The 26,711-nt window shown below is 43.4% G+C and overlaps 2 protein-coding genes, 3 non-coding genes and 1 pseudogene across 5 annotated transcripts in view; 3 read left to right on the top strand and 3 right to left on the bottom strand.

The window, feature by feature from the left end:
• Positions 1 to 2,984, bottom strand: part of GET1 (guided entry of tail-anchored proteins factor 1) — a 37,331-nt gene extending 34,347 nt beyond the window's left edge. Inside the window, exons 1-2 of the mRNA XM_054249154.2 lie at positions 2,929 to 2,984; positions 2,188 to 2,275 (exon numbers count right to left, since the gene is read on the bottom strand). Coding sequence (XP_054105129.2) covers positions 2,188 to 2,217 — 30 coding nt within the window. The 5' untranslated portion in view covers positions 2,218 to 2,275; positions 2,929 to 2,984. The remainder of the gene's footprint in view (positions 1 to 2,187; positions 2,276 to 2,928) is intronic.
• A 648-nt stretch (positions 2,985 to 3,632) lies between these two features.
• Positions 3,633 to 11,441, top strand: HMGN1 (high mobility group nucleosome binding domain 1). The gene is made up of 6 exons (XM_002761432.7): positions 3,633 to 3,766; positions 4,065 to 4,097; positions 4,193 to 4,222; positions 4,304 to 4,351; positions 8,197 to 8,322; positions 10,603 to 11,441. Exons 1-6 carry the CDS (start codon positions 3,752 to 3,754, stop codon positions 10,648 to 10,650), a joined length of 300 nt encoding a protein of 99 aa, XP_002761478.1. The 5' UTR covers positions 3,633 to 3,751; the 3' UTR covers positions 10,651 to 11,441.
• Positions 8,026 to 8,125, top strand: LOC118150017 (small nucleolar RNA U13). The gene has a single exon (XR_004737785.1). It is a non-coding gene; the product is annotated as a small nucleolar RNA U13 (small nucleolar RNA).
• Positions 11,442 to 14,334: 2,893 nt separating the features above from the next.
• Positions 14,335 to 14,431, top strand: LOC118150058 (U6 spliceosomal RNA; annotated as a pseudogene).
• Positions 14,432 to 19,655: 5,224 nt separating this feature from the next.
• Positions 19,656 to 19,717, bottom strand: LOC118149995 (U7 small nuclear RNA). The gene has a single exon (XR_004737765.1). It is a non-coding gene; the product is annotated as a U7 small nuclear RNA (small nuclear RNA).
• A 5,946-nt stretch (positions 19,718 to 25,663) lies between these two features.
• LOC118150048 (U6 spliceosomal RNA) lies at positions 25,664 to 25,768 on the bottom strand. The gene has a single exon (XR_004737809.1). It is a non-coding gene; the product is annotated as a U6 spliceosomal RNA (small nuclear RNA).
• Positions 25,769 to 26,711: the final 943 nt, after the last annotated feature.

Genomic DNA, 26,711 nt, shown 5'->3' with positions numbered 1-26,711 from the left:
TTCTCTGGAACTCTTTTTGGTACTTCGGAATTTTTGTTCAAGACAGGGTTTCATTCTGTCACCCAGGCTGGAGTGCAGTGGAGTATACAATCATAGCTCACCGCAGCCTCGACTTCCTGGGCTCAAGTGATGCTCCCACTGCAGCATTCTGAGTAGCTGGAACTACAGTTGTGAGTCACCACACCCCACCCAGCTAATTTTTTTTTTTTTTTTAAATTTTGTAAAGCCGGAGTCTTGCATTGTTGCCCAGGATGGAACCTTTGGAATTTTGAATCACAGAAACCATTTTTTTTTGAGACGGAGTTTTGCTGTTGTTACCCAGCCTGGAGTGCAATGGCACAATCTCGGCTCATCGCAACCTCCGCCTTCTGGGTCCAAGCAATTCTCCTGCCTCAGCCTCCCGAGTAGCTGGGACTACAGGCGCGCACCATCATGCCCAGCTAATTTTCGTATTTTTAGTAGAGATGGGGTTTCACCTCGTTGACCAGGATGGTCTCGATCTCTTGACCTCGTGATCCACCCGCCTCGGCCTCCCAAAGTGCTGGGATTATAGGCGTGAGCCACCGCGCCCAGCCCACAGAAACCATTTTACAAAAATAAATGAAAATGTAAAACTTGGTGTCTATGTACTGCTCACACTTTTATGTTGGCATCACAAACTAAAATTCCACCAGAAGCCCAGTAGGAAATACAAAGGAGTGAAATCAGCATGTTTGGACCCTTGGCAACTGGAGAAAGAACACCTCTTTACAGGGTACAAGGTCACGTGCAGTCTTGGCACAAAGGATGCCAAGAGAAGTTGAATAGTTAAATTTGTATGTGAAAATTTGACTCTGACATATTTAAAAAATACTTTATTGACTATATATATATATATATATATATCTAGAAACGTATACATAGGTTCACAGCTCAATTAGTATTCATGAAGTGAACACAGTGCAACCAACATCCAGATCAAGAAAGGGAGCATAGCCAGCCCACCCACATTTTTCCATTGCTCTCTCCTCCAGTCACTAACACCCCACCTCAACCCCAACCAGGAACCACTATCCTGACTTCTCTAACAGACTGGATTAGTTTTGCCTGTTTCTGTACATTATATAAATAGAATCACACAGTATGTACACTTTTGGGTCTGACATCTTTCCCTCCACATTATGCTAGTGAAATTAATCCTATTGTTTTAGGTATTTGCATATGGGTCATTTTCATTGCTGACGGTCTTCCATTTATTCATCTATTTTTCTGTTGACTGGCATTTAGGTTGCTCTCTGTTTGGGCTAATAACACATTGTTCACCTATAAATATTCTATTTCATGTCTTCCGGTGAAAATATATAAGCATTTTTGTTGTGTATCTTTCTTGAGTCCTCAAAGTGTCTGTTTAGGTTTAAAAGATACCACCAGCTGGACATGGTGGCACATGCCTGTAGTCCCAACTACTTGGGAGACTGAGGCAGGAGGATTGCTTGAATCCAGTTCTGGGCTGCAGTGTGTTATGCCGATCAGGTGTCTACACAGTGATTAGCATCATTATGGTGACCTCCCAGGGAGCAAAAGACCCACATGTTTGCCTATGAAGGGTGAACAGGCCCAGGTCAGAAACGGAGCAGGTCAAAACTCTCATGCTGATCAGTAGTGGGATCACACCTGTAAACAGCACTGCACTCCAGCCTGGGCAACAAAGCGAGACCCTGTTTCTTTGAAAATAAAAAAAAAAACAACGGCCAAATAGTTTTTCATTTGAGTTCTGGTTGCTCCATTTGTGTTGGCAACTTAAGAAAACTAGGCCAAATAAATCATCTGTGGACCATCAAGTTGTCACCTCTAGCCTAGCGCAGCTTCAGTTCTTATGGGAGAAAGATCTTTATGGGCTAAGTCCAAAAGCATATCGTTCCCTTGCTTAAGACCTTGCAGTATCCCTCAATCTTTGAATGACTGAACTCCATGACGGGCTGCTCTTCTTTGTTTTGTTTTTTGCCTCTTTTCCCTGATCTTTGCGTCCACTTTTCATATCTCCATCCCTACCACTTTGAAGGTCTTGGCGGGCTGCCAGACTCTAGTAAGTCAGCATGCCTCGAAATATGCTGTCCCCCCTGCCGACGGCTTCCCCTTTCTTTACTAGGCGAATTCAGTACTTTCTCTCCCCACTAAATTACTAGACCCAGTGCTTGGGATACAAACCTGGATTTCTCTCTGCCCCAGGAACTTCATGGTGCCTGCCACAGGGCAGGTGCTCGGTACATGCTTGTGCCACAAACTTGGGTACTCTCTGATGTTGAATTTTTTTTTAAGGTAATCCATACAGATAGGAAAAAGAAAAAACATTACACACGAGAAAAAGGAAATTTTTACCTTCAACCTCCCCAGTTCTCCCCAGAGGCAACCGCCGGTACTACTTCCTTGTATATTCTTCCTGAGATATATATGGAATGTATAAGGATATATATTCAGTCCATGCTGTGGAGAAAATAAAACAGCCCTCCGGGGATCCGCGAGTGCTGGGGACGGTAGCAAACGGTTCTCAGGAGCTGGAATCTGAGTTGCCCTACTCTGGGACCAAAAACGACTCTCGTGCACCTACGGTCCTCCAGGGAAATCTGAAGACAGTTCCACAGCTTGGATTCTAAGCACTTTGGGAGGCCGAGGCGGGAGGATCGCTTGAGCCCAGGAGTTGAAGACCAGGCTGAGCAACATGGTGAAACCCCGTCTCGACAAAAATTAGCCGGGCAGAGTGGTGCGCGGCTGTGTCTGAACTACTCCAGAGGCTTAGGTGGGAGGATAGCTGGAGTTCAGGAGGTGGAGGCTGCAGTGAGCTGTGACTGCACCACTACACTCCAGGATGGAGGACAGAACGAGACTCTGTCTCAAATAAAAGAAGGGAAGGAAGGAAACAAGTTCCACAGAAACGCCGCCGGCAATAACCTCGCGTCGGAGCCTCAGTCGCAGACCAGCACGAGTGGAAGCTTGGCAAATGCCCCGCGCCTGCGCACTGGCCCACGGCGATCCAGCGTCAGCTCTCCTTCCCACGCCCTCCCTTCCGGAGCCTGCGCACCAGGGCCCGCTTCATGCAGGCCAGCGAAGCTGGGGACCTTAGATAGCCTTTCTTGCCGACTGAGGCAAGAGGAATTTGCTAGTTCCTGTGTCCCTTGTCCCTCTCGCTTCCCAGTCTAGGATACGAACTATAAATGTTCGAACACATTTCACCCTAGCGTGGAGGGGCCAGATGCCAGTGGCCTGAGAGCGCCCAGATATCCAGAAGGATTGTGGGTGGAGAGCCGCAGTCACGTGGCATGCTTCCACCAATTAGCGCGCAGACCGCACTTTGCGGCTCGGCTTCAAACAAACTACCGTGGGGCCGGAGCGCCACTGGGGCCCCGCCCCCCTCGCTTGGGTCTGGGGCCCCGCGAGACGGCGGGAAGGGGTGGGGGCGCCCAGGAGGGGGCGGGACGCGGGGCCGAGTGATGGCCCGCCTCACCTATTCTGGGCGCGGGATGAGCCCCTCAGCCAATGGGCGGGGGCGGGGGGCGGCCCGGCCAGCGGGGAGGGGAGCCCGTGGCCGGGGACGCGGGGGGAGGAGGAGGCGGGCTCCCAATCCGGTTCCATCCGGTTCTCCCACCGCCCCCGCTGTGGGTCTCGGCAGCTCGGGCGGCGGGAGGAGTGGCAGCGGACAGGCAGCGCAGCTTCGCAAAGGCTTTCGGCGCGCCGCGGCCCGCAGGCACCCGGCACGCGCCTCCTAGCCGCCAGGATGCCCAAAAGGAAGGTGAGCGGCGGCCACGGCCCGCACACGCCCCCTGGGGCCGCCGCTGGCCGCCCCGCCGGGCCCCGCGAGGCCAAGGTTCCGCTGCCCTCACGGTAGCGCCGGGCCCGGGAGGCGATCGGCGGCCCCGGGGGCGGGTGTTCTGGAACGTTCGGCGGTCTGGGGAGCCGAGGGGGCGATTCGAACGGGGCGGCGGGAATCCGTGACGTCACGCGGCCGGGCATTGTTCTCGGGGCCGGGCGGGCGCGCGGGTCCTGGGACAGAGGCACGCGTCCATCCCCGCGTTTTCTACTCCTCGCAGGTCAGTTCCGCCGAAGGGGCCGCCAAGGAAGAGGTGAGCGCGGGGCCTTCTGCGGGGTGTGAGGGTGGGTTTCCCGTGAGCCGCTGGCCTGCCTTCTCTTCTCGCTGACTCTTTCTTCTCTCTCCAAGCCCAAGAGGAGATCCGCGCGGTTGTCAGCGGTAAGTAAAGCCAGTCCGTAACAGTTTGTTTTCCCCGGGTCGTCCCCGGTGAGGACGCTCAGTGCTACTTTTGCCTTTCAGAAACCTCCTGCAAAAGTGGAAGCGAAGCCGAAAAAGGCAGCAGCGAAGGTAGGCTTGGAAACGCGCATTAGGATGCAGCAGGGTCTTAGGCTACGCTGCTCGTTAATGTGGGACTTTTCGTTCTGATGAGTTATTTGAGATTTCTTTATATTTTAATAACTACGGTAAATACTTTTTTTCTGATCGGGGCAAAATGTAATGCATATATTCATCCTGGTTTATGGGGCCGAATCACACTAATGCTGCTGCAGATTTTAGGAGACTTGGGATGACAAAAAATATTAAAGGGCCGGGCGTGGTGGCTCTTGCCTATAATCCCATCACTTTGGGAGGCCGAGGCGGGTGGATCACGAGGTCAAGAGATCGAGACCATCCTGGTCAACATGGTGAAACCCCGTCTCTACTAAAAATACAAAAAATTAGCTGGGCATGGTGGCGCGTGCCTGTAATCCCAGCTACTCAGGAGGCTGAGACAGGAGAATTGCCTGAACCCAGGAGGCAGAGGTTGCGGTCAGCCGAAATTGCGCCATTGCACTCCAGCCTGGGTAACAAGAGCAAAACTCCGTCTCAAAAAAAAAAAAAAAAAAAAAAAAAAAATTAAATACTAACTAAAGTCTACAAAGAAAATTTATTCTTAGCGTTGCGTACATTGTGACTGGTGCTTGGCCTTTAATTGTGTGCTCGTACTTCCTCTTTTGACAATAAAAGAGCCAAGTTAGAACTGAGGTCAGGAAAAAGGGAACATATAAATTTTTATATATAGTTTCCAAGCCAACATGGGGGGATGTTGACTTTTTTACGGGGTAGGGGAAGAGAGATCAAAAGTTGTGTTCTTTAAGAAGGTAACCGCCACCGCTCTAGAATTGCTTTACCCGCAGTTAAACAAAACCTAATAAATTCATGATTGCATGATTCGTATTGCAGGTCTATAGAATGAAGTTAGTTTTGGGTATACGTGTGTTTGATAACTTTCAGAGTAGAAAAGCAGAACGTGTAAAACGAATAAACTTTGTGTTCAGAGATAGCATTGAAACTACCATCTGTAACGCTCTACATGTTCTTCACGTGGTGTTTTCTACTCAAAACTTAGGAGAGTTTGCTAAAGTCTCGAAAAAAAAATTTTAATGCCCTAACCTCTTTCCTAAAAGTGTAGGTAGAAGGTAAGCACTGCACAATCATCAGAAGAGGCGAGATTCATTCATTTCCTTGACATTAAAGAGTTCTTGGATAATTATTAAATTTGTCCTTGTTAAATAAAGGTATAAAACAAAGATTTTTTTCTTTTTTACGATTTGTACAGAGCTCAGTAAAAATCTTTATTTTTTTTTTTTTTGAGACGGAGTTTTGTTCTTGTTACCCAGGCTGGAGTGCAATGGCACGATCTCGGCTCACTGCAACCTCCGCCTCCTGGGTTCAAGCGATTCTCCTGCCTCAGCTTCCCGAGTAGCTGGGACTACAGGCACGTGCCACCATGCCCAGCTAATTTTTGTATTTTTAGTAGAGACGGGGGTTTCACCATGTTGACCAGGATGGTCTCGATCTCTTGACCTCGTGATCCACCCGCCTTGGCCTCCCAAAGTGCTGGGATTATAGGCGTGAGCCACTGCGCCTGGCCAGTAAAAATCTTAACTATGTTTTCTTTAACAGAAAGTTCTGTTTTTGTGATCTTAAAAATAAAGCTTCAAGGAAGGTATTTTTCAACTTTCCAATTTGTCATACCAGAAGACGATGCGATAATTCTCTGTATACAGTTAGAACAGCACGGAAACTTGATGAAGACCTAAAAAATTAGCTGGCTTTGTTAAAAATGTCTGTGTGAGCGGTATATTATCATCTATCTTTTTTGATTCTGTGTTTTGTTTTTAACTAATTGGCTAAAACATCTGCCTGTTTTCCTCTTTACATTGTCTTTTCCTTATTTATCTTTGTCCATCTTAAGATCTACTGTAAAGTGAATTTTTGTCTTTTTTTTATTATTTACTTTTTCCACCCCCCCCCACCCCCACTGCTTCTCAGCTTCCCTTTCATTGGCTGGCAGTGCTCGTTTGTTCTCCATTACTCCCGTGAAGTAGCTTGTGCTAAGGCTGTAAAGTGAATTTTTAATGAAAACAGTTGCAAGTTCTACCCCCGGTGGGTTTGGGACATCAGATTTAATTGAGAGGCCGACAGGTGAGTCCTCAACTCATGTCAGTGCCTTTTGAGGAACAAGCCTATGAGGTCAGCTTTCCCAAAGGAAAAAGGACAGAAGGGATTTGTTTGTTTTTACATCTAGTTTCTGTAATACACCTTTGACTTCATAGTTGATGAGAATTTAAACAGAAGGTAAGCACTTGGTGTATTAGATATACTACACAGTAGACATGTTTTCAAAGCGTATCTGTCACAGTGTGTGTTTCTGACTTGTATCATTTATCTCGAACTAAATATTTTAAAGGTCCAAACATATTCAGAAAATGTGATTGATTTTGTTTTATCTAAGTTATCAGCTTCTAATGGTTACAAGTGGTTTTATTTTGAGTCCATGTTATTATTATGTATTCTGTTTTAACTGTTTCCCAGTTTTGTGGTTTTGGTATTGGAATGGTGATTATGAAATTAATGAGAAATCTTCAGAAATCAGATTACAAAAGAGTAGTTCTTTTTTTTTTTGGAGATGAGGTTTCACCGTGTTGGTCAGGCTGGTCTTGAACTCCCGACCTCAGGTGATCCGCCCGCCTTGGCCTCAAAGTGCTTGGATTACAGGTGTGAGCCACTGTGCCCGGCCCAAAAGAGTAGTTCTTAAATACAGAAGTAGTTGTGAAAATTTGTGATAGCAATGTGTATAGTAGCAGTTTTTTCTTAAATATATTTGTTTCTAATTTGTTATTCAAACGATGTTGAAATATTGAAAGTCATTATGCTGTCTTGTGTGGAATCCCTTAGTACAGAATACCCTGCAGTGATTTTTCCGCCCATCTTGGCATTGAAGTTGTGAGTTGTACCTGCATATCTTTATGGCCCTTTAACTCAAGTAATTGGTCAGTACCTGTATGGGTCTTCTATACCACCCATTGGTGCCTGAACTTAACTGCTGCTGCACACTTAATTACAAGGAATAAATGCTAAGTTTTTCTCAGCATTGATGGATGGTATCCAAAAGTATTTTTATGTTGCTTTAACATGGCTCAAATTTTGGACTTAAATGTGTCAGGTTGGTATGGTCATATTAATACCGATGCTTTTCAGATTTTTCAAACACCTAAATGAAAATGATAAATTCAAAATTGATACTTTCAGTTTCTCATGATACCAAGGCATGAACTGTAGCAGGATAGTCAAATGACTGCGGCATGGGGCTTTTCTTCAGGTGAATGGTCTTAATGTGAGGGTTAAGGTCTTGTGAGGACACTGGTTGATTATTGTTTATGTTCAAACAAATTTGGGGGTGGGTGGGGATACCGTCAACGAGACTCTTCCAATATTCTGCCTCATTTGTCCTGTCATGTGGAACTGTAGGGAATAGTTTGGATAATGGCAGCAGTGGTGAAGTATGGCTCAGGCTTTAGGGTTTGTGGAACATCTAATGAGGCTTGACATGCAAGTACTATGAAAATCTCCTTAGCATATTTTCTTTTCCTGATTACTGGGGTGGGTCCTGAGTTGTCTAATGTAATAGGTATATCTACTGATGTGTGATAGACATTAATATGACAGCTATTGCAGATACAGTAATACAAAATGAGATCTTTCATAAGCTTGAATATTGGGTTTTCACTCTCATGTGAGATGTCTCTCAAACTTTGCTAGGAAGTCAGCACCATTGTGCACATTACTTGTCTGACATGAGGAAAAAAAAGTAAAACAAAATGTAAGGGGTAAGTTTGTACTTAAAGTATATTCTTATTCTATCATAGGATAAATCTTCAGACAAAAAAGTGCAAACAAAAGGGAAAAGGGGAGCAAAGGGAAAACAGGCTGAAGTGGCTAAAGAAACTAAAGAAGATTTACCTGCAGAAAACGGGGAAACGAAAATTGAGGAGGTCAGAAGTGTGTGTGTGTGTGTGCGTGTGTTTGATTGCTCTTGACTCTGAACAGGAGATACTAAATGGTATGTTTTCTGTAGCAGGTAAGTCTTTATTCATTTTAATACTGAACAAAGTTTTGTACGGTATCCCAAAGTGAATGAAGCTCTAAGTAATAATCTGGATCAAGCACATAGAAGACGAGTGTCATTAATCTTTGTTTTCAGAGACAATGTTTGTTACCCAGACTGAATCTTTATTCTTTTAAGCTATGAAGAAAAGATATTTTTTTCTTATTATTAATTAAATGAAGCAGTGGGAGTACAGACAGCACAAAGAAATCTGTAACAGGTTTTGATTGATTTTTTTGTGAACACTACTGCACTCCTCTAGCTGGGAAGCTGTTTCTTCAAAAGTAACCGAAGCAAGGTTCAGTGAAGCCAGGCCTTCCTTTTATGCTTGTTAGCTGAGTTAGAAAATATAACTTTAGGGTAGTAATTTTTAAATTTTGATGTTTATACATCAAATTCTTTTTTTTTTTTTGAGATGGAGTTTCGCTCTTGTTACCCAGGCTGGAGTGCAATGGTGCGATCTCGGCTCACTGCAACCTCTGCCTCCTGGGTTCAGGCAATTCTCCTGCCTCAGCCTCCCGAGTAGCTGGGATTACAGGCACGCGCCACCATGCCCAGATAATTTTTTGTATTTGTAGTAGAGACGAGGTTTCACCATGTTGACCAGGATGGTCTCAATCTCTTAACCTCATGATCCACCCGCCTCGGCCTCCCAAAGTGCTGGGATTACAGGCTTGAGCCACCACGCTTGGCCTATACATCAAATTCTTAAGTAATAAACTGCTTACTCCTAAATTTAGAAATTTACAATCCCAGTTTGTTTTTTAACTTGTACTTCGTAGTTTTTTGAGATGGAGTTTCACTCTTTCTGCCCAAGCTAGAGTGCAGTGGTGCAATCTTGGCTCCCTACAATCTCCACCTGCTGGCTTCAAGTGATTCTCCTGCCTCAGGCTTCCAGGTAGCTGGGATTACAGGCACCCACCACGACGCCTGGCTGATTTTTTGTATATTTAGTAGAAATGGGATTTCACCATGTTAGCGAGGCTGGTTTCAAACTCCTGACTTTGGGTGATCTGCCCGCCTCAGCCTCCCAAAGTGCTCGAATTACAGGTGTGAGCCACCTCACTCGGCCTGTACTTCCTAATTCTAACCATACATCAAATATTGTGTGATCATAAGATCACATTGCTGATCTACTTCTGATTTTAAGGAAGAACTTAACCTTCTAATACACGTTATCAAATTACAGTTGGTTCTCCCTTGTTTATAGCTGTGTTCTATTAACATAAGGCTGCCACAAGTATGAAACCATTTGACATAGGGGAAATACAGGATTGGGTTCTTACAAACCTCTGATCACAACATTTTCATCAATTGATAAATACGTGGCCTTGTTACATGTGTGTTTCTGTTACACATGCCTTATTTAATGTTTGTTAAATTCACATTGAACTCGCTACCAATAGCGCACTGTAATTGGTGCCTGAATAAAGCTCTCCAATACATGTTTGTGTGGGACATCACGGCCTTGGATTTAGCAACATTAAATAGCACTTGGACAAGATGCCTGGGGGCCATTTTAAACAGCAAAATCAGGCTGGGCGCGGTGGCTCACACCTATAATCCCAGCACTTTGGGAGGCCGAGGTGGGTGGATCACGAGGTCAAGAGATCGAGACCATCCTGGTCAACAAGGTGAAACCCCGTCTCTACTAAAAATACAAAAATTAGCTGGGCATGGTGGTGCGCACCTGTAGTCCCAGCTACTGGGGAGGCTGAGGCACGAGAATTGCTTGAACCCAGAAGGCGGAGGTTGCAGTGAGCCAAGATTGTGCCATTGCACTCCAGCCTGGGTAATAACAGCGAAACTCCAAAAAAAAAAAAAAACACAGCAAAATCATCAGTAAAAAGCACAAAGATATAGTAGCACTAAGTAGACCAGAAAAAAGACAGTTGGTTAGGGCATTAGACCTAAAACAAGACAGAGCGACCTCAGCCTGGAATGTACACGTGGCACAACTCACATGTTTTGCTTCTCTGATGTGCACATTACCTTGGAAGGGCTAGAAGTACTGATTTGGGGTTGGGAGGCTGGTTACAAAAGTTTTTTTAAACAAGAGTAAGTGACTTTACAAATAAAGATGATTGACTTTTTAAAAGATCTGATAGTTGCATGTAAATAAAATGACAACATCTTGCTAAAGATCCCAATTTCGTCTGTTTTGCAGAGTCCAGCCTCTGATGAAGCAGGAGAGAAAGAAGCCAAGTCCGATTAATACCATATACCATGTCTTATCAGTGGTCCCTGTCTCCCTTCTTGTACAATCCAGAGGAATATTTTTATCAACTATTTTGTAAATGCAAGTTTTTTAGTAGCTCTAGAAACATTTTTAAGAAGGAGGGAATCCCACCTCATCCCATTTTTTAAGTGTAAATGCTTTTTTTTAAGAGGTGAAATCATTTTCTGGTTGTTTATTTTTCGGTACAGCCAGAAAATAGTGTGGGATATTGAATTATGGGAGGCTTTGACTGTCTCGGGTGTCAGCTTAACATTCCATAGATGGGGAGTTAGTTTTTATATCCTATAATACAAAGCATATTAAATGGCAATATGGAGTCAGTCCTGCATTTAATGTCTTGAACATTTTAAATTACTTCTATTCCCGTGTTGTTTTTTAGTAGAATTGTTTCCTAAAGAAAACCACTCTGATCATGGCTCTCCGTCAGAATTGTGTGTACTCTGTAACATCTTTGGTGTGGTAGTCCTGTTTTCCTAATAACTGTGTTACTGTGCTGTGAACGATTAAAAATTTGAATATGTAGTGTACATGGTATTCAGTTGTGAATTGTTGGGATGTATGTAACAGCTTATCAACGTGAAGATACAGGTACTTGATAGCCTCTTAAGGAAAATTTGCATCTAAATTTTAAGCTGGAAAGTCACTGGAATAACTAAAAAAATTACAATACATGGCTTTTTAGATTTTTGTTACGTATGTTAAGAATTGTGTACAAATTGAAATGTCTGTACTGATCCTCAACCAATAAAATGTCAATTATGAAATAATATTTTGAAGCATGTGGATTAAGTTCTGGTTTAAATTTTATTTACAGAATTTTCACATTTGAGCCTGGCCAACATGGTGAAACCCCTTCTCTACTAAAAATATAAGAATTCGCCGGGCATGGTGGCTTGCACCTGCAGTCCCAGCTCCTCGGGAGGCTGAGCCAGGAGTATCACTTGAACCTGGGAGGTGGAGGTTGTAGCATTCCCAGATGACACCACTGCTAACAGAGTGAGACCCTGTCTCAAAAAGTTCCACATTTGGTCTTCCAAATTTATTTTATTGTGAGGAGTGAAATATTTAGTTTTTGTTTGATGCAGTCATGAGTCACTGGGTACTGTCTAAAACATCGTTAGGCAGTTTTCTTGTGTGAACAACATAGTGTGTCTTACAGAAACCTCAGTGGCACAGCCTATTAGATACATAGGCTGTATGGTTGAACCTATTGCTCCTAGGCAACAGATTTACACAGTGTGTTATTGTGTGAATACTACAGGGAGTTGTAATACAATGGTAAGTATTTGTCTATGTAAACTTAGATGAGTATAGTAAATACAGTGTTACATAATATGGGACCATTATGTGGTTCATTGTCTGATGCCTGGGACAGGAGTGCTTGAGATAACTACTATGTCCTTTGAAGTGCTTGACTATATCTACTATGTCCTTTGAAGTGCTTGACTATATTGGTTTAATGGAAGAACAATCCAGTGTCTTGAATTAAAGCAAATACATAATTACTAGCTCTTCGTATGTTTAAAGTACAGAGTAGGCCAGGCATAGTGGCTCACACCTATAATCCCAGCACTTTGGGAGGCCAAAGCAGGTAGATCACCTGAGGTCGGGAATTGGAGACTAGCCTGGCCAACATGGTCAAACCCGGTCTCTGCTAAGAACATAAAAATAAGCTGGGCTTGGTGGCTGGCGTCTCTAATCCCAGCTGCTCAGGAGGCTGAGGCAGGAGAATTACTTGAACCTAGGAGGTAGTGGTTGCAGCAAGCTGAGTTCACTCCATTGTACTCCAGCCTGGGTGACAAGGATGAAACTCAGTCTCAAAAAAAAAAAAAATACAGCGTAAGCTATGACTAAATCTAATGTGGTATGTATTTTCCTGATTTGCTTTCCCATACATGGTATTCTCATTTTGTCCTCTAAGTAGTCTTTAGAGGTGGTGTTGTAGGGCAACTGTTGATTTGGCAAAAGTGAAGCTGGCCAGAGGTGGACCTTGCTGAGGTTATCACTAAAGAGGGGTCCTTGGAACAATTCAAACCGCTGTACATTTGGTGTGTTTTGCCTGTGGGCTGATCAGTAGGCAAGAATCCTTTAAAAACAAGCCCTATGGGGTCATAGATCTCTGCACGGACTGCCTGTTCAGAGTTGATAGGGAATAGTGAGGTTGTACTAAAAGCAAATGCAAAGGACAGTGACTTGGGATAACCTGACAGCAAAGAAATTCTGAAAACTCCTGGGAGATGGGAAGGGACTAGGGCCCGCTGAGCGCTGTGGTCATTACACTATGGAGGCCTGAAACAGTGATGAACAGATCTGCCTTTAATTCCCAAGTATAGCAGAATAGGTAAGTTTTTTATTAGAATTTTAACCATAGAACCTATACGAAGAGCTAGTAATTAGTAATGGGTTAGTTAATTAAACTCCCCAGCTTTCCCACCACTGAGAGTGGTGATAGATGTTTTCAAATCATGGGTTTTCTCAATCATTCTATGTAAGTCGTAATGACATATTTAAAGAAATCACTAGTTTTTCTTACAAAATAAAACAGGAAAAGGGTTTTGGTTTATAGATTGATACAAAAAAAACCGTAGAAAAGCATAACAGAAGTACTTTAAGTTCCTACCTAGAACTACTCTGTTAGACTTTTTTTTTTTTTTTTTTTAAAGACGGTTTCACCATGTTGGTCAGGCTGGTCTTGAACTCCCGACATCAGGTGATCCACCCGCCTTGGCCTTCAGAGTGCTTGGATTACAGGCTTGAGCCACCACGCCCGGCCTCTGTTAGGCTTTTCTGCAGTTTTTTGGGGGCAAGGCTTGCCTTGTTTTATCTGACCAGTTACTTGGGTGTTTGCTAGCCCCAAGGCTGCCCATTTTCCTTATTATTTTTATTCTACCCACAGGAAGGAACACATATTTTTGTGATAAACCGACTTCAACTGTCAAAAGTTTTTTAAAGCCACCATGGAGACTGGATGTGGCAGTCACACCAGAGCTTTGGGAGGCCAAGGTAGGAGGATTGCTTGAGTTCAGAATCAGCCTGGGCAGCAGCAAGACCCCATCTTTACAGAAAGTTTTTAAAATTAGCATTGTGATGCATGTCTGTGGTCCCAGCTACTCAGGAGACTGAGGCAGGAGGATCACAAGCCCAAGATTTCGAGGCTGCAGTGAGCTAAGATTGTGTCACTGCACTCTAGCCTAGGGGACGAAGATCTTGTCTCAAAAGCCACTTTGAGGCATGTTTTGTGGAATCAGTACAGAAAGTTAATCTCTTGCCCTTCAAACACTTGACGGTACTTTTGAGTGATGAGAATGGTTGACTGGGTATACCAATATCAGACATTTAAAAGTATAAGGGGCCAGGTGTGGTGGCTCACGCCTATAATCCCAGCACTTTGGGAGGCCGAGGCGGGTGGATCACGAGGTCAAGAGATGGAGACCATCCTGGTCAACATGGTGAAACCCCGTCTCTACTAAAAATACAAAAATTAGCTGGGCATGGTGGCGCGTGCCTGTAATCCCAGCTACTTGGGAAGCTGAGGCAAGAGAATCGCTTGAACTCCGAAGGCGGAGGCTGCAGTGAGCCGAGATCATGCCACCGCACTCCAGCCTGGGTAACAAGAGTGAAACTCCGTCTCAAAAAATAAATAAATAAAAAGTATAAGGAATGCTCACTTCGGCAGCAAGTATACTAAAATTGGAACGATACAGAGAAGATTAGCATCGCCCCTGCACAAATTTTTTTTTAAATAAAAAATTTTTTAAAAGTATAAGGAAGAGAACTTCTTGTCAGATAGCAATTGGTTGATTAGAAAAACTAGTGAACAAGAACCCTGCATTCTCTTGCCTTCTCAGGGATTGAGTGTTGTGCGTCAAATGTGGGTTAATCAGGATTTAAGGCACAGATCTTGGTGCTTAGCTTGGATTCATGGCAATCACGGAGGCCCCAGCGGGAGGTTCTATTCTGTTGTAGCAGTTTGGGAATTGTGTGTAAAAGTCTTGTGGGGGTAGGGATGAAGTTAGGGGGATGGACAGATGCAGGGGTGAGAGATATATGTGTGATCATAGCGGAGCAATTAATACTCATTAAAAAAAACTTAGGAACTGCAGACAAGCTAAAAACACCCGTAATTCACTTACTTAGGCAACTATTTAAGTAGCTATTTAAAGATGCATTTTTCTCAGATCCTATTCTATGCTTATATGATTATACAAAGTGGTGTTGTACATCCTATTTTGTAGTCTTGAGCATACTGTGACCTTTCTCCTATGTCAGTGAGTATACTTACACAGCGTTTGTAAGCACTGTGTAGTTTATTTCAAGAATATGTATTTTGTCAGACATTTAGACTTTTTTGCATTAAAACAAGCATTGGCAAACTAAAAACTAATCTCTACTAACCCACACAGATAGACCTAAAGATGTATCTGCTTATCACAATCCCCATTTGCTCCAGGAGTTTGCAATAGAAATACTTGGTTAAAACACCAAGTAATTTTGAGAATTAGAATTGAGAATTTCTAAGCAATTAGGCTTAAGTAGATGATGGGAAGTAGCTCATCAATTGGTAACAATTGCTTTTATTTCAAGATTGTGAAAGTTAGATTACATCGTTTAAAACTTCCAAAAATATAAAAGTAAGAAACCATTTAGGGTCCCTGCATGGTGGCTCACCCCTGTAATCCTAGGATTTTGAGGGCTGAGGTGGGCAGATCACTTGAGCTAGGTCAGGAGTTTCACAAGGTGAAACCCCATCTCTACTTAAAAAAAAAAAAAAATCAGCTGGTGGTGGGCGCCTGTAGTCCCAGCACCTCGGGAGGCTGAGGCGGGAGAATCACTTGAACCCAGTGAGCTGAGATCTACCACTGCACTCCAGCCTGAGTGACAGAGCAAGACTCTGCCTCAAAAAACAAACGGCTGGGCGCGATGGCTCACGTCTATAATCCCAGCACTTTGGGAGGCTGAGGTGGGTGGATCACAAGGTCAAGAGATCGAGACCATCCTGGTCAACAATTTTGTAAAATACAAAAATTAGCTGAGCATGGTGGTGCGCCCCTGTAGTCCCAGCTACTCGGGAGGCTGAAGCGGGAGAATTGCTTGAACGCAGGAGGCAGTGGTTGCGGTGAGCCGAGATTGTGCCATTGCACTCCAGTCTGGGTAACAGCAGCGAAACTCCATCTTAAAAACAAACAAACAAACAAACAAAACCGTTTAATCCCAGAAGCTACAAACAATTATTTTAGACATGGTGAATTTTCTTCATATGTTTGGGTTTTTCCTTAACTGTAAAATGTTTTGATACTTGCTTAATATTTCATCATGTGGTGAAAAGCATAATTTGGCCATTACAGTTTTTTATAATTCCTCTATTAGGAATCATACTGCTCATGCCCACAGTACACAAAAGCCCCTGGAACCAGGCAAGCAGTCCCAGTAGCCATCAGCGTTTTGGGAAGCAAATAAGAATGAATATTATTTAAATAATCCTTACAAATATGAAACTGAAAGGGAACAAAATGCATAAGAACAAATATTTAGGAGTAAAAGCTCATTTACCTTTGGAGTATTGCACATTTTCTCAAAATTGGATACAAATTCAATTTTAAAAGAAACTGCTATTAAAATTTTAAAAAAAGCAGGGCACAGTGGCTCATGCCTGTAATCCTAGCAATTTGGGAGGCTGAGGCAGGCAGATCACTTACGGTCAGGAGTTCAAAACCAGCCTGGCCAACATGGTGAAACCCTGTCTCTACTAAAAATACAACCAGAACAACAAAAAAATTAGCCAGGGGTGGCATGTGCTTGAAATCCCAAGCTACTGGAGGCTGAGGCAGAAAAATCGCTTGAACCTAGGAGGCAGAGGTTGCAGTGAGCCGAGATCACACCACTGTTCTCCAGCATGGGCGACAGAGTTAGACTCAGTCTAAAAAAAAACAATCCAGCATGGCCAGTTCCACCTTTATAATTACATATTAGCTTCCAGATGCTGATTCCACAAAATCTTTTCCAGTGGAAAATAGTAAGTAGATGTTTGAGAATTTTTTTGAGGGCATGGCAATGGATAGTGCCATGGTTAGTGATGGACTTGAGGGGAAACGGCAGGAGGACAGGAGACCCTTGCTGGGGTGAGTGCACGTCGGCATCGGGGCAAGGCACATCACATCATCTGTGGCTACGTTCCACCACCTCTCAGCTGCAAATGAACATGACCTCCTAACAGAAGGGGCTAAGGATATAGGTAATGGGCTTAACCAAAGGGACGATAATACCTTACTCACAGGGTCAGAGTGGATGATGCCGGGCCTGGCAGTTGGTGCACAATACACATTTGTTGATCTTCCTGAGTGAGTTTCAGAACCTATAATTACTAGATTCCTGGCAGATTCCTGCTCGCCCCCCACCCACCTGATGGCAATATGTCGAGTAGAGGAAAGCCTTTGAAACTACACTTAATTTAACCTTAAGTTGAGCATGATAATGGGAACTCGTACTCATAAGGTCTGGCTGTGCTATCCTGTTAGAATGTGGCTTCTGTTAAGTCCTTCAGTGCCTCCTTACATCGTTAACTGTAAATGTTTTAGATTTAATCCATGACTGAATTATATTAAAAATGTATATAAAATTTTACCTCTGGAAAGCACTTAATGTTACTCCTTATAAAATTCTAATTTAAAAAATATGTGAATACTAACGATAAGACATTCAAGTTATGTATGAGAATTTTAAAATACACTAATCTGTTATGCATGATTCATAGAGAAGAAAGAGTCTTGCATGCTTGGCTGTTTCTGTGCAAGGATGTGGCTGCATATTACAATGTGCGAGATTGTCATTTCCACCAGTGCTGACTTAGATTTTCAAGAGAAATACAGTGAAGACAACCTTAATGGTCATCACGATTTCTCACTTTCTGCTTCAGTTCTCCTTATTTCATCTATCTTTAAAGACAATATGAATGAAATATTAAATTCAGCGGACTTAATTGAGGTAATATGAATAAAGCATTCTCCTAGACACCAGGATGGGCAGAACCTAGGTGCTTTGGTCGAGAGGTGTGCTGCTCTCTCACATTTTCAGGTCTCCATATGGTTCTTGGTAGGCATAAAAAATGAGCATTTTTGATTGAAGTCTTTGACATAAAAAAAAGAACAAATGAGAAACACAATGTTCCTAAAAAGAGTTAATTCTTTTTTAGTCTTTTTTTTTTTTTCTTGATAGAGTCTCACTCTGTTGCCAGGCTGGAGTGCAGTGGTGTGTGATCTTGACTCACTGCAACCTCTGCCTCCCGGGTTCAAGCGATTCTCCTGCCTCAGCCTCCCAAGTAGCTGGGATTACAGGTACTTGCCACCATGCCTGGCTACTTTTTGTATTTTTAGTAGAGACGGGGTTTTGCCATGTTGGTCAGGCTGGTCTCGAACTCCTGACCTTGATATCTGCCTGCCTTGGTCTCCCAAAGTGCTGGGATTACAGGCATAAGCCACCTCACCTGGCCCAATTGATTTTTTTATCTTTATAAATTTAGAGAGTATATGTGCAGTTTTGTTACATGAATGTATTAGGTAATGGCGAGGGTTAGGCTTCTGGTGCGCCCACCACCCGAACAGTGAATGCTGTACCTGTTGTTCCTTCCCCTCTTTTGGTGTCTCCGGTGTCCATATGTACCCAAGTTTGGCTCCCACTTATAAGTGAGAGCATGCATTATTTGATTTTCTGTTTCTAAGTGATTTCACTTAGGATAATGGACTCCAGCTCCATCCATGCTGCTGCAAAGACATGATTTCGTCCTTTTATATGGCCGTGCAATATTCTACAATGTATGTGTATCACATTTTCTTTATCCAGAACCTGCTGATGAGCACTTAGGTTAGTTCCATGACTCTCTTATTGGGAAAGGAGTAACAATTTGAGGGTGTCAGTCTTTTTCTATGTAAAATGTAATGCAATACCAATCAATCCCAGTAGACTTTCCACTGGAAATAGGAAAAATTGTGAGACTAGCCAAAAATTTAATATACAATAAAGGTAGCATTTCAAATTGTTGAGGAAAAGGCCACTCAAAAAAGAGTTTGAGGCTGGGTGTGGTGGCTCATGCCTGTAATTCCAGCACTTTGGGAGGTTGGGGCGGGTGGATCACCTGAGGTCAGGAATTTGAGACCAGCCTGACCAACATGGTGAAACCCCGTCACTACTAAAAATACAAAAATTAGCCAGGTGTGGTGGTATGCACCTGTAATCCCAGCTACATGGGAGGCTGAGGCAGGTGAATTGCTTGAACCTGGGAGCGGAGGTTGCAGCGAGCTGAGATCATGCCCATTTGCACTCTAGCCTGGGCAACAAGAGTGAAACTCCATCTGGAAAAAAAAAAGTTTCAGTTGAATTGGATATTCATTTAGGAAAATATAAATTAGTTCTCTACTTCACACCACACACAGGAATAAATTCCAGACAGATTTAACAATCAAAATGGGCTGGGCGTGGTGGCTCACAACTGTAATCTCAGCACTTTGGGAGGCCAAGGCGGGCGGATCATGAGGTCAGGAGTTCGTGACCAGTCTGGCCAACATAATGAAACCCGGTCTCCACTAAAAATACAAAAAATTAGCCGGGTGTGGTGGCAGGTGCCTGTAATCCCAGATACTCGGGCAGCTGAGACAGGAGAATCGCTTGAACCCTGGAGGCAGAGGTTGCAGTGAGCAGAGATTGCACTCCAGCCTGGGCAACAGAGTGAAACTGTCTCAAAAAAAAAAAAAAAAAAAGAAAACCTCAAAAAAATCCAAATGTAGAAGAACTATAAAAGCACCAGAGGAAAGCATAGGAGAATAGTTTTATGATTATGAAGTGAAAAAGTCCTTTCTTCCTCTGCCAGGTAATAAATTCAGAAGCCATAAAGAAAAAGTAGGGGAAAAAAAGAAAAAAAATAGGAGTATTTGATATCATAACAATTTAAACTTGTATATATGGGGTTTTTTTTTTAATAAAAATTTTTAAAGGGCCTTCCGGCAAAAACTGGAAAGCCTGCTAGACAAATTCTAAAAGAGCTGTAACACTTGTTTGTTTTTAGAGAATGGGGTCTCACTGTTACCCAGACTGAAGTACAGTGGGGCAACCATGTAGCTCAATACAGTCTCGAACTCCTGGGCTCAAGGGATCATTCTGCCTCAGCCTCATTAGGCTCCAGTAGCTAGGACTAAACGGTGCTCACCAGGCTTGATCTGGTTTTAGGTAAACAGATACCTGAGAAATGTTAGATTCAGGGAAAATTTTTGCAACACATGTAACAAAGGGCTAGATGTCAAACTATAGAAAGAATTCTTATTGTCAATATGAAAAAAAAATCCAATAGAAATAGTAGCAAATGATATGAAAAGATAATTCTCAAAAGAAATATAAATATAAGTCCCACTATTTTTGGAGGTCAAGATGAGAGAATTGTTTGAGCCCAAGAGTTTGAGAACAGCCTGGAAAACATAGTGAGACCCCCCCCATCTCTATTTTGAAAAATTTTAATACGAAAATATGTTTCTTTTGTGGTAAAATCTACAGAAAATAAATTGTACCATTTGGCTGGGCACGGTGGCTCACACCTATAATTCCAGCACCTTGGGAGGCTGAGGGAGGAGGATCACTCCAGGCCAGGAGTTTACGAGCAGCCTGGCCAACATGGCAAAACCCTATCTTTACTAAAAATTTAAAAAATTAGCTGGGTGTGGTGGCTTGCATCTGTAATCCCAGCTACTCTGGAGGCTGAGGCACAAGAATCGCTTGAACACGAGAGGCAGAGGTTGCAGTGAGCCGAGATCATACGTCTGCACTCAAGCGTAGGCAACAAAGTGAGACTCTGTCTCAAAAAAATTGTTTTAAGTACCAATTAATAATTTTCAAGTGTGCAGTTCATCAGCATTAAGGACATTTACATTTTACACAACCATCACCCCCATCCATCTCCAGAACCTTTTTGTCTTCCCCAGCTAAAACTTCATACCCATTAAACACCATCTCTGCATTTCAGCCTCCTGCAGTCCCTGGCAAGCATCATGCTACTTCCGGTCTCTATGAATTTTACTATTCTAGGCACTTCATGTAAGTAGAATCATGCAGAATTTGTCCTTTTCTGTCTGGCTTCTTTTATTTATCATGTCTTCCAGGTTCGTCCATGTTGTAGCATGTGTCAAATTTCCTTTGTAAGATTAAATAATACTTCATTTAGGTATATGTGACATTTGGTTTATCCATTGATTTGTTGATGGAAATTTGAGTTGTTTTTGTCTACTGAGAATAATGCTGCTATAAACACAAGCACACAAATTCTTTTGGGGCATGTGCCCAGAAGTGGAATTGATGAATCAAATGGTAAATCTATGTTTAATTTTTGAGGAATTGCCATACTGTTTTCCATTTTGCATTCACGCCAGCAATGCACCAAGATTCTAATTTCTTTTCACACCTTCATTAACACTGTGTTTTGTGGGGAAAAAAGCTTTTAACTGCTTTAGTGGTGAGTCTAAAATAAAATAACAAAGGCAATTTTGCCTACTGAATTGGTAAAAGAGAATGATAATATTTTATATTGGTGAGGACGTGGGTTAAAGGGCACCCCTATACATTTGCTGGGTGGAAAAGTCAGAATAATTTTGTTTAAGACAAAATCTCACTCTGTTGCCCAGGCTGGAATGCAGGGGCATGACCACGGCATGGCTAATTTTAACATTTTTTGTAGAGACAGGGTCTCATTATGTTGCCCAGGCTGGTTGATTTCAAACTCTTGGGCTCAAGCAACCCTTCCACCGTGACCTCCTAAAATGCTGGGATTACAGGCACAGCCAGACCTCATACTGACTCGATTTACCTCAGTTCTTGGAATGTTTCTAAGATTTCTACTTTATCTACTCGAGCATTCTTGTAGTCTCAGCTACTCAGAAGGCTGAGGTGGGAGGATCCCTTGATTCCAGGAGTTCAGAGTTACAGTGAGCTATAATTGTTGTACCACTGCACTCCAACCAGGGCGACAGAGCGAGACCTGTCTCTAAAAATTAAAGTTAGCCGAGCTCTGTGGTTCATGCCTATAATCCCAGCACTCTGGGAGGCTGAGGTGGGTGGATCATCTGAAATCGGGAGTTGGAGACTAGTCTGGCCAACATGGTGAAACCCCATCTCCACTAAAAATGCAAAAATTAGCCTGGTGTGGTGGCACATGCCTGTAATCCCAGCTACTCGGGAGGCTTAGGCAGGAGAATGGCTTGAACCCAGGAGGCAGAGGTTGCAGTGAGCCAAGATTGTGCCGTTGCACTCCAGCCTGGGGGACAAGAGTGAGACTTCATCTAAAAAAAAAAAAAAAAAAAAAAATTAGAAAAGTCAACAGAGCAAATTAGCTTCTAAGACAGAGTTTTATAGTCTACACATATACTTGGTGGTGGTTGTTGTGGTGGTGGTTTTAAACAACATTTTTTGGCCAGGCACAGTGGCTCCCGCCTGTAATCCCAGCCCTTTGGGAGGCTGAGGGGGGTGGATCACTTGAGGTCAGAAGTTTGAGACCACCCTGGCCAACACGGTGAAACCCTGTCTCTACTAAAAATACAAAAATTAGCCCAGCCTGATGGCAGGTGCCTGTAATCCCAGCTAATTGGGAGGCAGAGGCGGGGAGAATCGCTTGAATGTGCGAGGGGGAGGTTGCAGTGAGCTGAGATCACGCCATTACACTCCAGCCTGCGTGACAGAGCGAGACTCCGTCTCAAAAAAAAAAAAAGAAAAAGAAAAGAAACTCTGAACAGCCTCTAGCCAACAGCCAGCCAGGAACAGAGGCCCTCAGGCCAAAAGCCCTTCAGGAACTGAATTCTGCTGAAGACCACATGAGCCTGGCCTGGATTCTTCCTCATTTGTGCCTTCAGATAAAATGCTAGCTCTGGCCCACGCTTTGAGCAGAATTGAGAAAGATTCTGAGGCAGAGGACTCAGTTGAGCCATATCTGGATTTCTGATCCACAGACACGGTGAGATAATAACTGTGTTTGTGTAGTTTGTTTTACTTTATTTTATCTTGAGACAGTCTTACTCTTTTGCCCAGGTGGGAGTGCAGTGTTGCAATCTTGGCTAACTGCAACCTCCACTTCCCAGGCTCAAGCAATCCTGAGTAGCTGGGACTACAGGCATGTGCCACCATGCCCTGCTAATTTTTTTCAGAGGGGAGGTGATGGAGTCTTGCTCTGGCGCCCAGGCTTGAGTGCACTGGCGCAATCTAGTGTCACTGCAACATCTGCCTCTTGGGTTCGAGTGATTCTCCTGCCTCGGCCTCCAGAGTAGCTGGGATTACAGGCCTACATCACCATGCCTGACTATTTTTTTGTATTTTTAGTAGAGGTGGGGTTTCACCATGGCCAGACTGGTCTCAAACTCCTGACCTCAAGTGATCCACCCACCTCAGCCTCCCATAGTTCCGGGATTGTAGGCATAAGGCACCACGCCTGGCCCCTGCTAATTAAAAAAAATTTTTTTTTTTTTTTGGTAGCAATGAGTTCTCACTTTATTGCCCAATCTGGCCTTGAACTCCTGGGCTCAAGTGATCAACCTGCCTCAGCTTCCCAAAATGCTGGGATTATAGGCATAAGTCACCCTGCCTATAATAACCACACCCAAGAAAATGAACAGTGATTGTTTATTTTCTTGGGTGTGCTTATGTAATGTACTCATGCCGCAATGTCTTTATTCTTACTAGATGCATATTAAAGTATTTGAAGTGAGGTGTCATGATATGTACAATTTAATTTCTTTTTTTTTCACCATGTTACTGAACGTACAACTTAATTTCAAGCGGTTCAATGAAATAAAAAGTATTATGTATATATAGTTAGCCCTTGAATAACATGAAGATTGTGGTGCTAACCCCCTACATCGCTGAAAAAAATCCATGTATAACTGTTGACTCCCTCAAAACTTATCTAATACAAATAGTCCACTATGGACCCAAAGCTTTACTGATCATTTAAACAGTCAATTAACGTATTTTGCATATTATATATATTATACACTGTATTCTTACAATGAAGTAACCTACAGAAAAAAATTTTTATTAAGAAAATCATGAGATATATATATATATTTTAGTCTACTTTGCTTCTCAGGCTGGAGTATAGCTGCACAATCATAGCTCATTGCAGCCTCAACCTCCCCTCGCTCAAGCAATTCTCCCACCTCAGCCTCCTGAGTAGCTGGTACTACAGGTGTGTGCCACCATGCCTGGCTAATTTTTTGGGTTTTGACATGTTGCCCAGACTAAGACAAAATACACTGATTATTTCTTAAGTGGAAGTGGATCATCATAAAGATCTTTATCCTTGTCATCTTCGTATCTTCCCTGAGGAGGAGGAGGGAGAAGAGCGGTTTGTCTTGCTGTCTTAGGGATGGCAGAGGCAGAAGAAAATCCGTGTCTAAGTGGACCCACACAATTCAAACTTGTGTGGATTAGGGGTCAACTTTGTGTGTGTGTGTGTGTACACACACATATATCAGCAAATATGGCAAAAAAAAACTAACAATCTGTGGACTACACGAAGGTTATATAATATTTCTTTGTGCGTTTTTTGTAATAAAGAAAAGAGGTTTAATCGGCTCACAGTCCTACAGACTGTACAGGAAGCACAGCAGCTGTTGCTTCTAGGGAGGCCTCAGGAAACTTACAATCATGGCAGAGGCTACGGAGAAGCCGGCTCGTCTTCTATGGCTGGAGCAGGAGGGAGACAGAGGGGAGGCGCCACACACTTTGAAGCAACCAGATGTGACCAGACCTCACTATCACAAGAACAGCACGGAGGGTATGGAGCCAAACCATTCATGAGGACTCTCCCCCATAATCCAATCACCCCCACCAGGCCCCACATCCAACATGGGGGCTTACATTTTGACATGAGATTTGGTGAGGACACAGATGTAAACCACTATCAGTAGTGCTTTCATGCTTCTGATTGTATTTTGTAACTATGTTATTGAGCTATAATTTACATACCATGTAATTCACCAGTGAATGGTCTTAAGCATATTCAGAGTTGTATGACCATCACTACAATCAATTTTAGGACATTTTTATCCTGCAAAAGACAGGCCTCAATCTTCCCATTCCCTCCTATACCTAAGCAACTGCGAATCTACTTCCTCGATATAGAGATTTGCTTATTCTGGACATATTTTAAATAAGTAGAGTAACCAGTGAAGATGGCTAGTTAGTAAATACCCGGTGGATATATTCTACACGTTCCTCAGTGGAAGTGAGCCCCCACTACCCACTAACTGAACGCAAGTCCCTTGTTTAGAGTCTGAGGAACCCAACGAGAGCATTCGGAATGGGGAATTTCTGTTTCACCTTTGTCCTAAATGTGTCTCATGAACTATCCCTTGCCATTTTTTTTTTCTTGCGATGGAGTCTCACTCTGTAACGCAGGCTGGACTGCAATGGCACAATATCTGCTCATTGCAACCTCTGCCTCCCAGGTTCAAGCGATTCTCCTGCCTCAGCCTCCCAAGTAGCTGGGATTACAGATGCACGCCACCACACCCAACTAATTTTTTTGTATTTTTAGTAGAGATGGACGTTCCCTGGAGTTTCACCATGTTGGGGCGTGAAGCACTGTGCTGGCCAGGAGGTTTCTGGGGCTCACCAATAACTCCTTTTAGTGAGAGCTGGTGTTTCCAGGAGGCCCTCAGTCTTGACATGAAGACTGTCAGGGGCAGCTGTGCTCCACAAGAGCAGGCCCCTTCTACAGTGCCAGTGTCTTGGAACAGTTCCATAGGCAACCAGCGGCCTCTGCTCTTTCCCATCTGCACAGTGCAGATGACATTCTGTTGCAGTCCAACTTCACATGTCCAGGTGCTTGTAGAGTCTACGACTCTTTTCCTTGTTATTCTGTTGCCATGTTTCTCCCAGGGCTTCCCTGCCCCATTCTCAGAGCTCACAGTAGCCACAGTCACTACCCCGCTCCCGGGCTTGTGACCCAACACAGCCTGGACTCAAAAACATGGAACGCTTCAGGAATCTGTGTGTCATCCTTGCGCAGGCCATGCTAATCTTCTCTGTATCATTCCAATTTTAGTATATGTGCTGCCGAAGTGAGCACACATTTTTTTTTTTTTTTTTTTTGAGACGGAGTCTTGCTGTGTCACCCAGGCTGGGACACAGTTGTGTAATCTTGGCTCACTGCAACCTCTGCCTCCTGGGTTCAAGGGATTCTCCTGCCTCAGCCTCCTGAGTAGCTGGGTTACAGGTGCCTGCCACCATGCCTGGCTAATTTTTGTATTTTTAGTAGAGACGGGGTTTCGCCATGTTGGTCAGGCTGGTCTCGATCTACTTACCTCAGACGATCTGCCTGCCTCAGCCTCCCAAAGTGCTGGAATTACAGGCGTGAGCGCTGTGCCCTGCCACTTTGTACATTTTTTTTAACTTTTCTATAGGTTTGAAAACATTCCAAATAAAAAGTTAAGGATAATTTTTTTGAAAAAAGCAAAACAACAAAAATAAAAACAATCACTTGGTTAACAAAAACACTGTTGGCTGGGCATGGTGGCTCACGCCGGTGATCCCAGCACTTTGGGAGGCCGAGGTGAGCAGATCACTTGAGGTCAGGATTTTGAGACCAGCCTGGCCAACATGGTGAAACCCCACCTCTACTAAAAATAAAAAAATAGCTGGGTGTGGTGGTGCGTGCCTGTAATCTCCAGCTACTCTGGAGGCTGAGGCAGGAGAATCTTTTGAATCCAGGAGGTGGAGGTTGCAGTGAGCCAAGATTGTGCCAGTGCACTCCAGCCTTGGTGACAGAGTGACTCTGTCTGAAAAATGCAATAAAATAAAATAAAAATAAAAAATAAAAACACCATCATGATAAAACCTGCTATGGTTGTGCTTTGATATTGCTAAACTCAGCATTGCATTTATATGAAATCTTGAAATAATTATCTTTAAAAAGTTAATACTTTTGCTGAGGAATCTAAATTTAGAGTACCAGGTAGCCATGGAGACACATTTGCTTCTTGAATTAGATGTTGAAAAGGTAGAGTATGTTT

The sequence above is a fragment of the Callithrix jacchus genome, chromosome 21 (assembly GCF_049354715.1).
Source record: "Callithrix jacchus isolate 240 chromosome 21, calJac240_pri, whole genome shotgun sequence".
NCBI classification, from domain to species: domain Eukaryota; kingdom Metazoa; phylum Chordata; class Mammalia; order Primates; family Cebidae; genus Callithrix; species Callithrix jacchus.
This window is presented reverse-complemented; position numbering and strand designations above follow the sequence as displayed.

Excerpts from the sequence above, each read along its gene's own strand:
- HMGN1 (XM_002761432.7), top strand. Across the intron at positions 4,352-8,196 it reads CGAAAAAGGCAGCAGCGAAG|GATAAATCTTCAGACAAAAA; the intron begins GTAGGCTTGGAA and ends ATTCTATCATAG. Across the intron at positions 8,323-10,602 it reads GGGAAACGAAAATTGAGGAG|AGTCCAGCCTCTGATGAAGC; the intron begins GTCAGAAGTGTG and ends TCTGTTTTGCAG.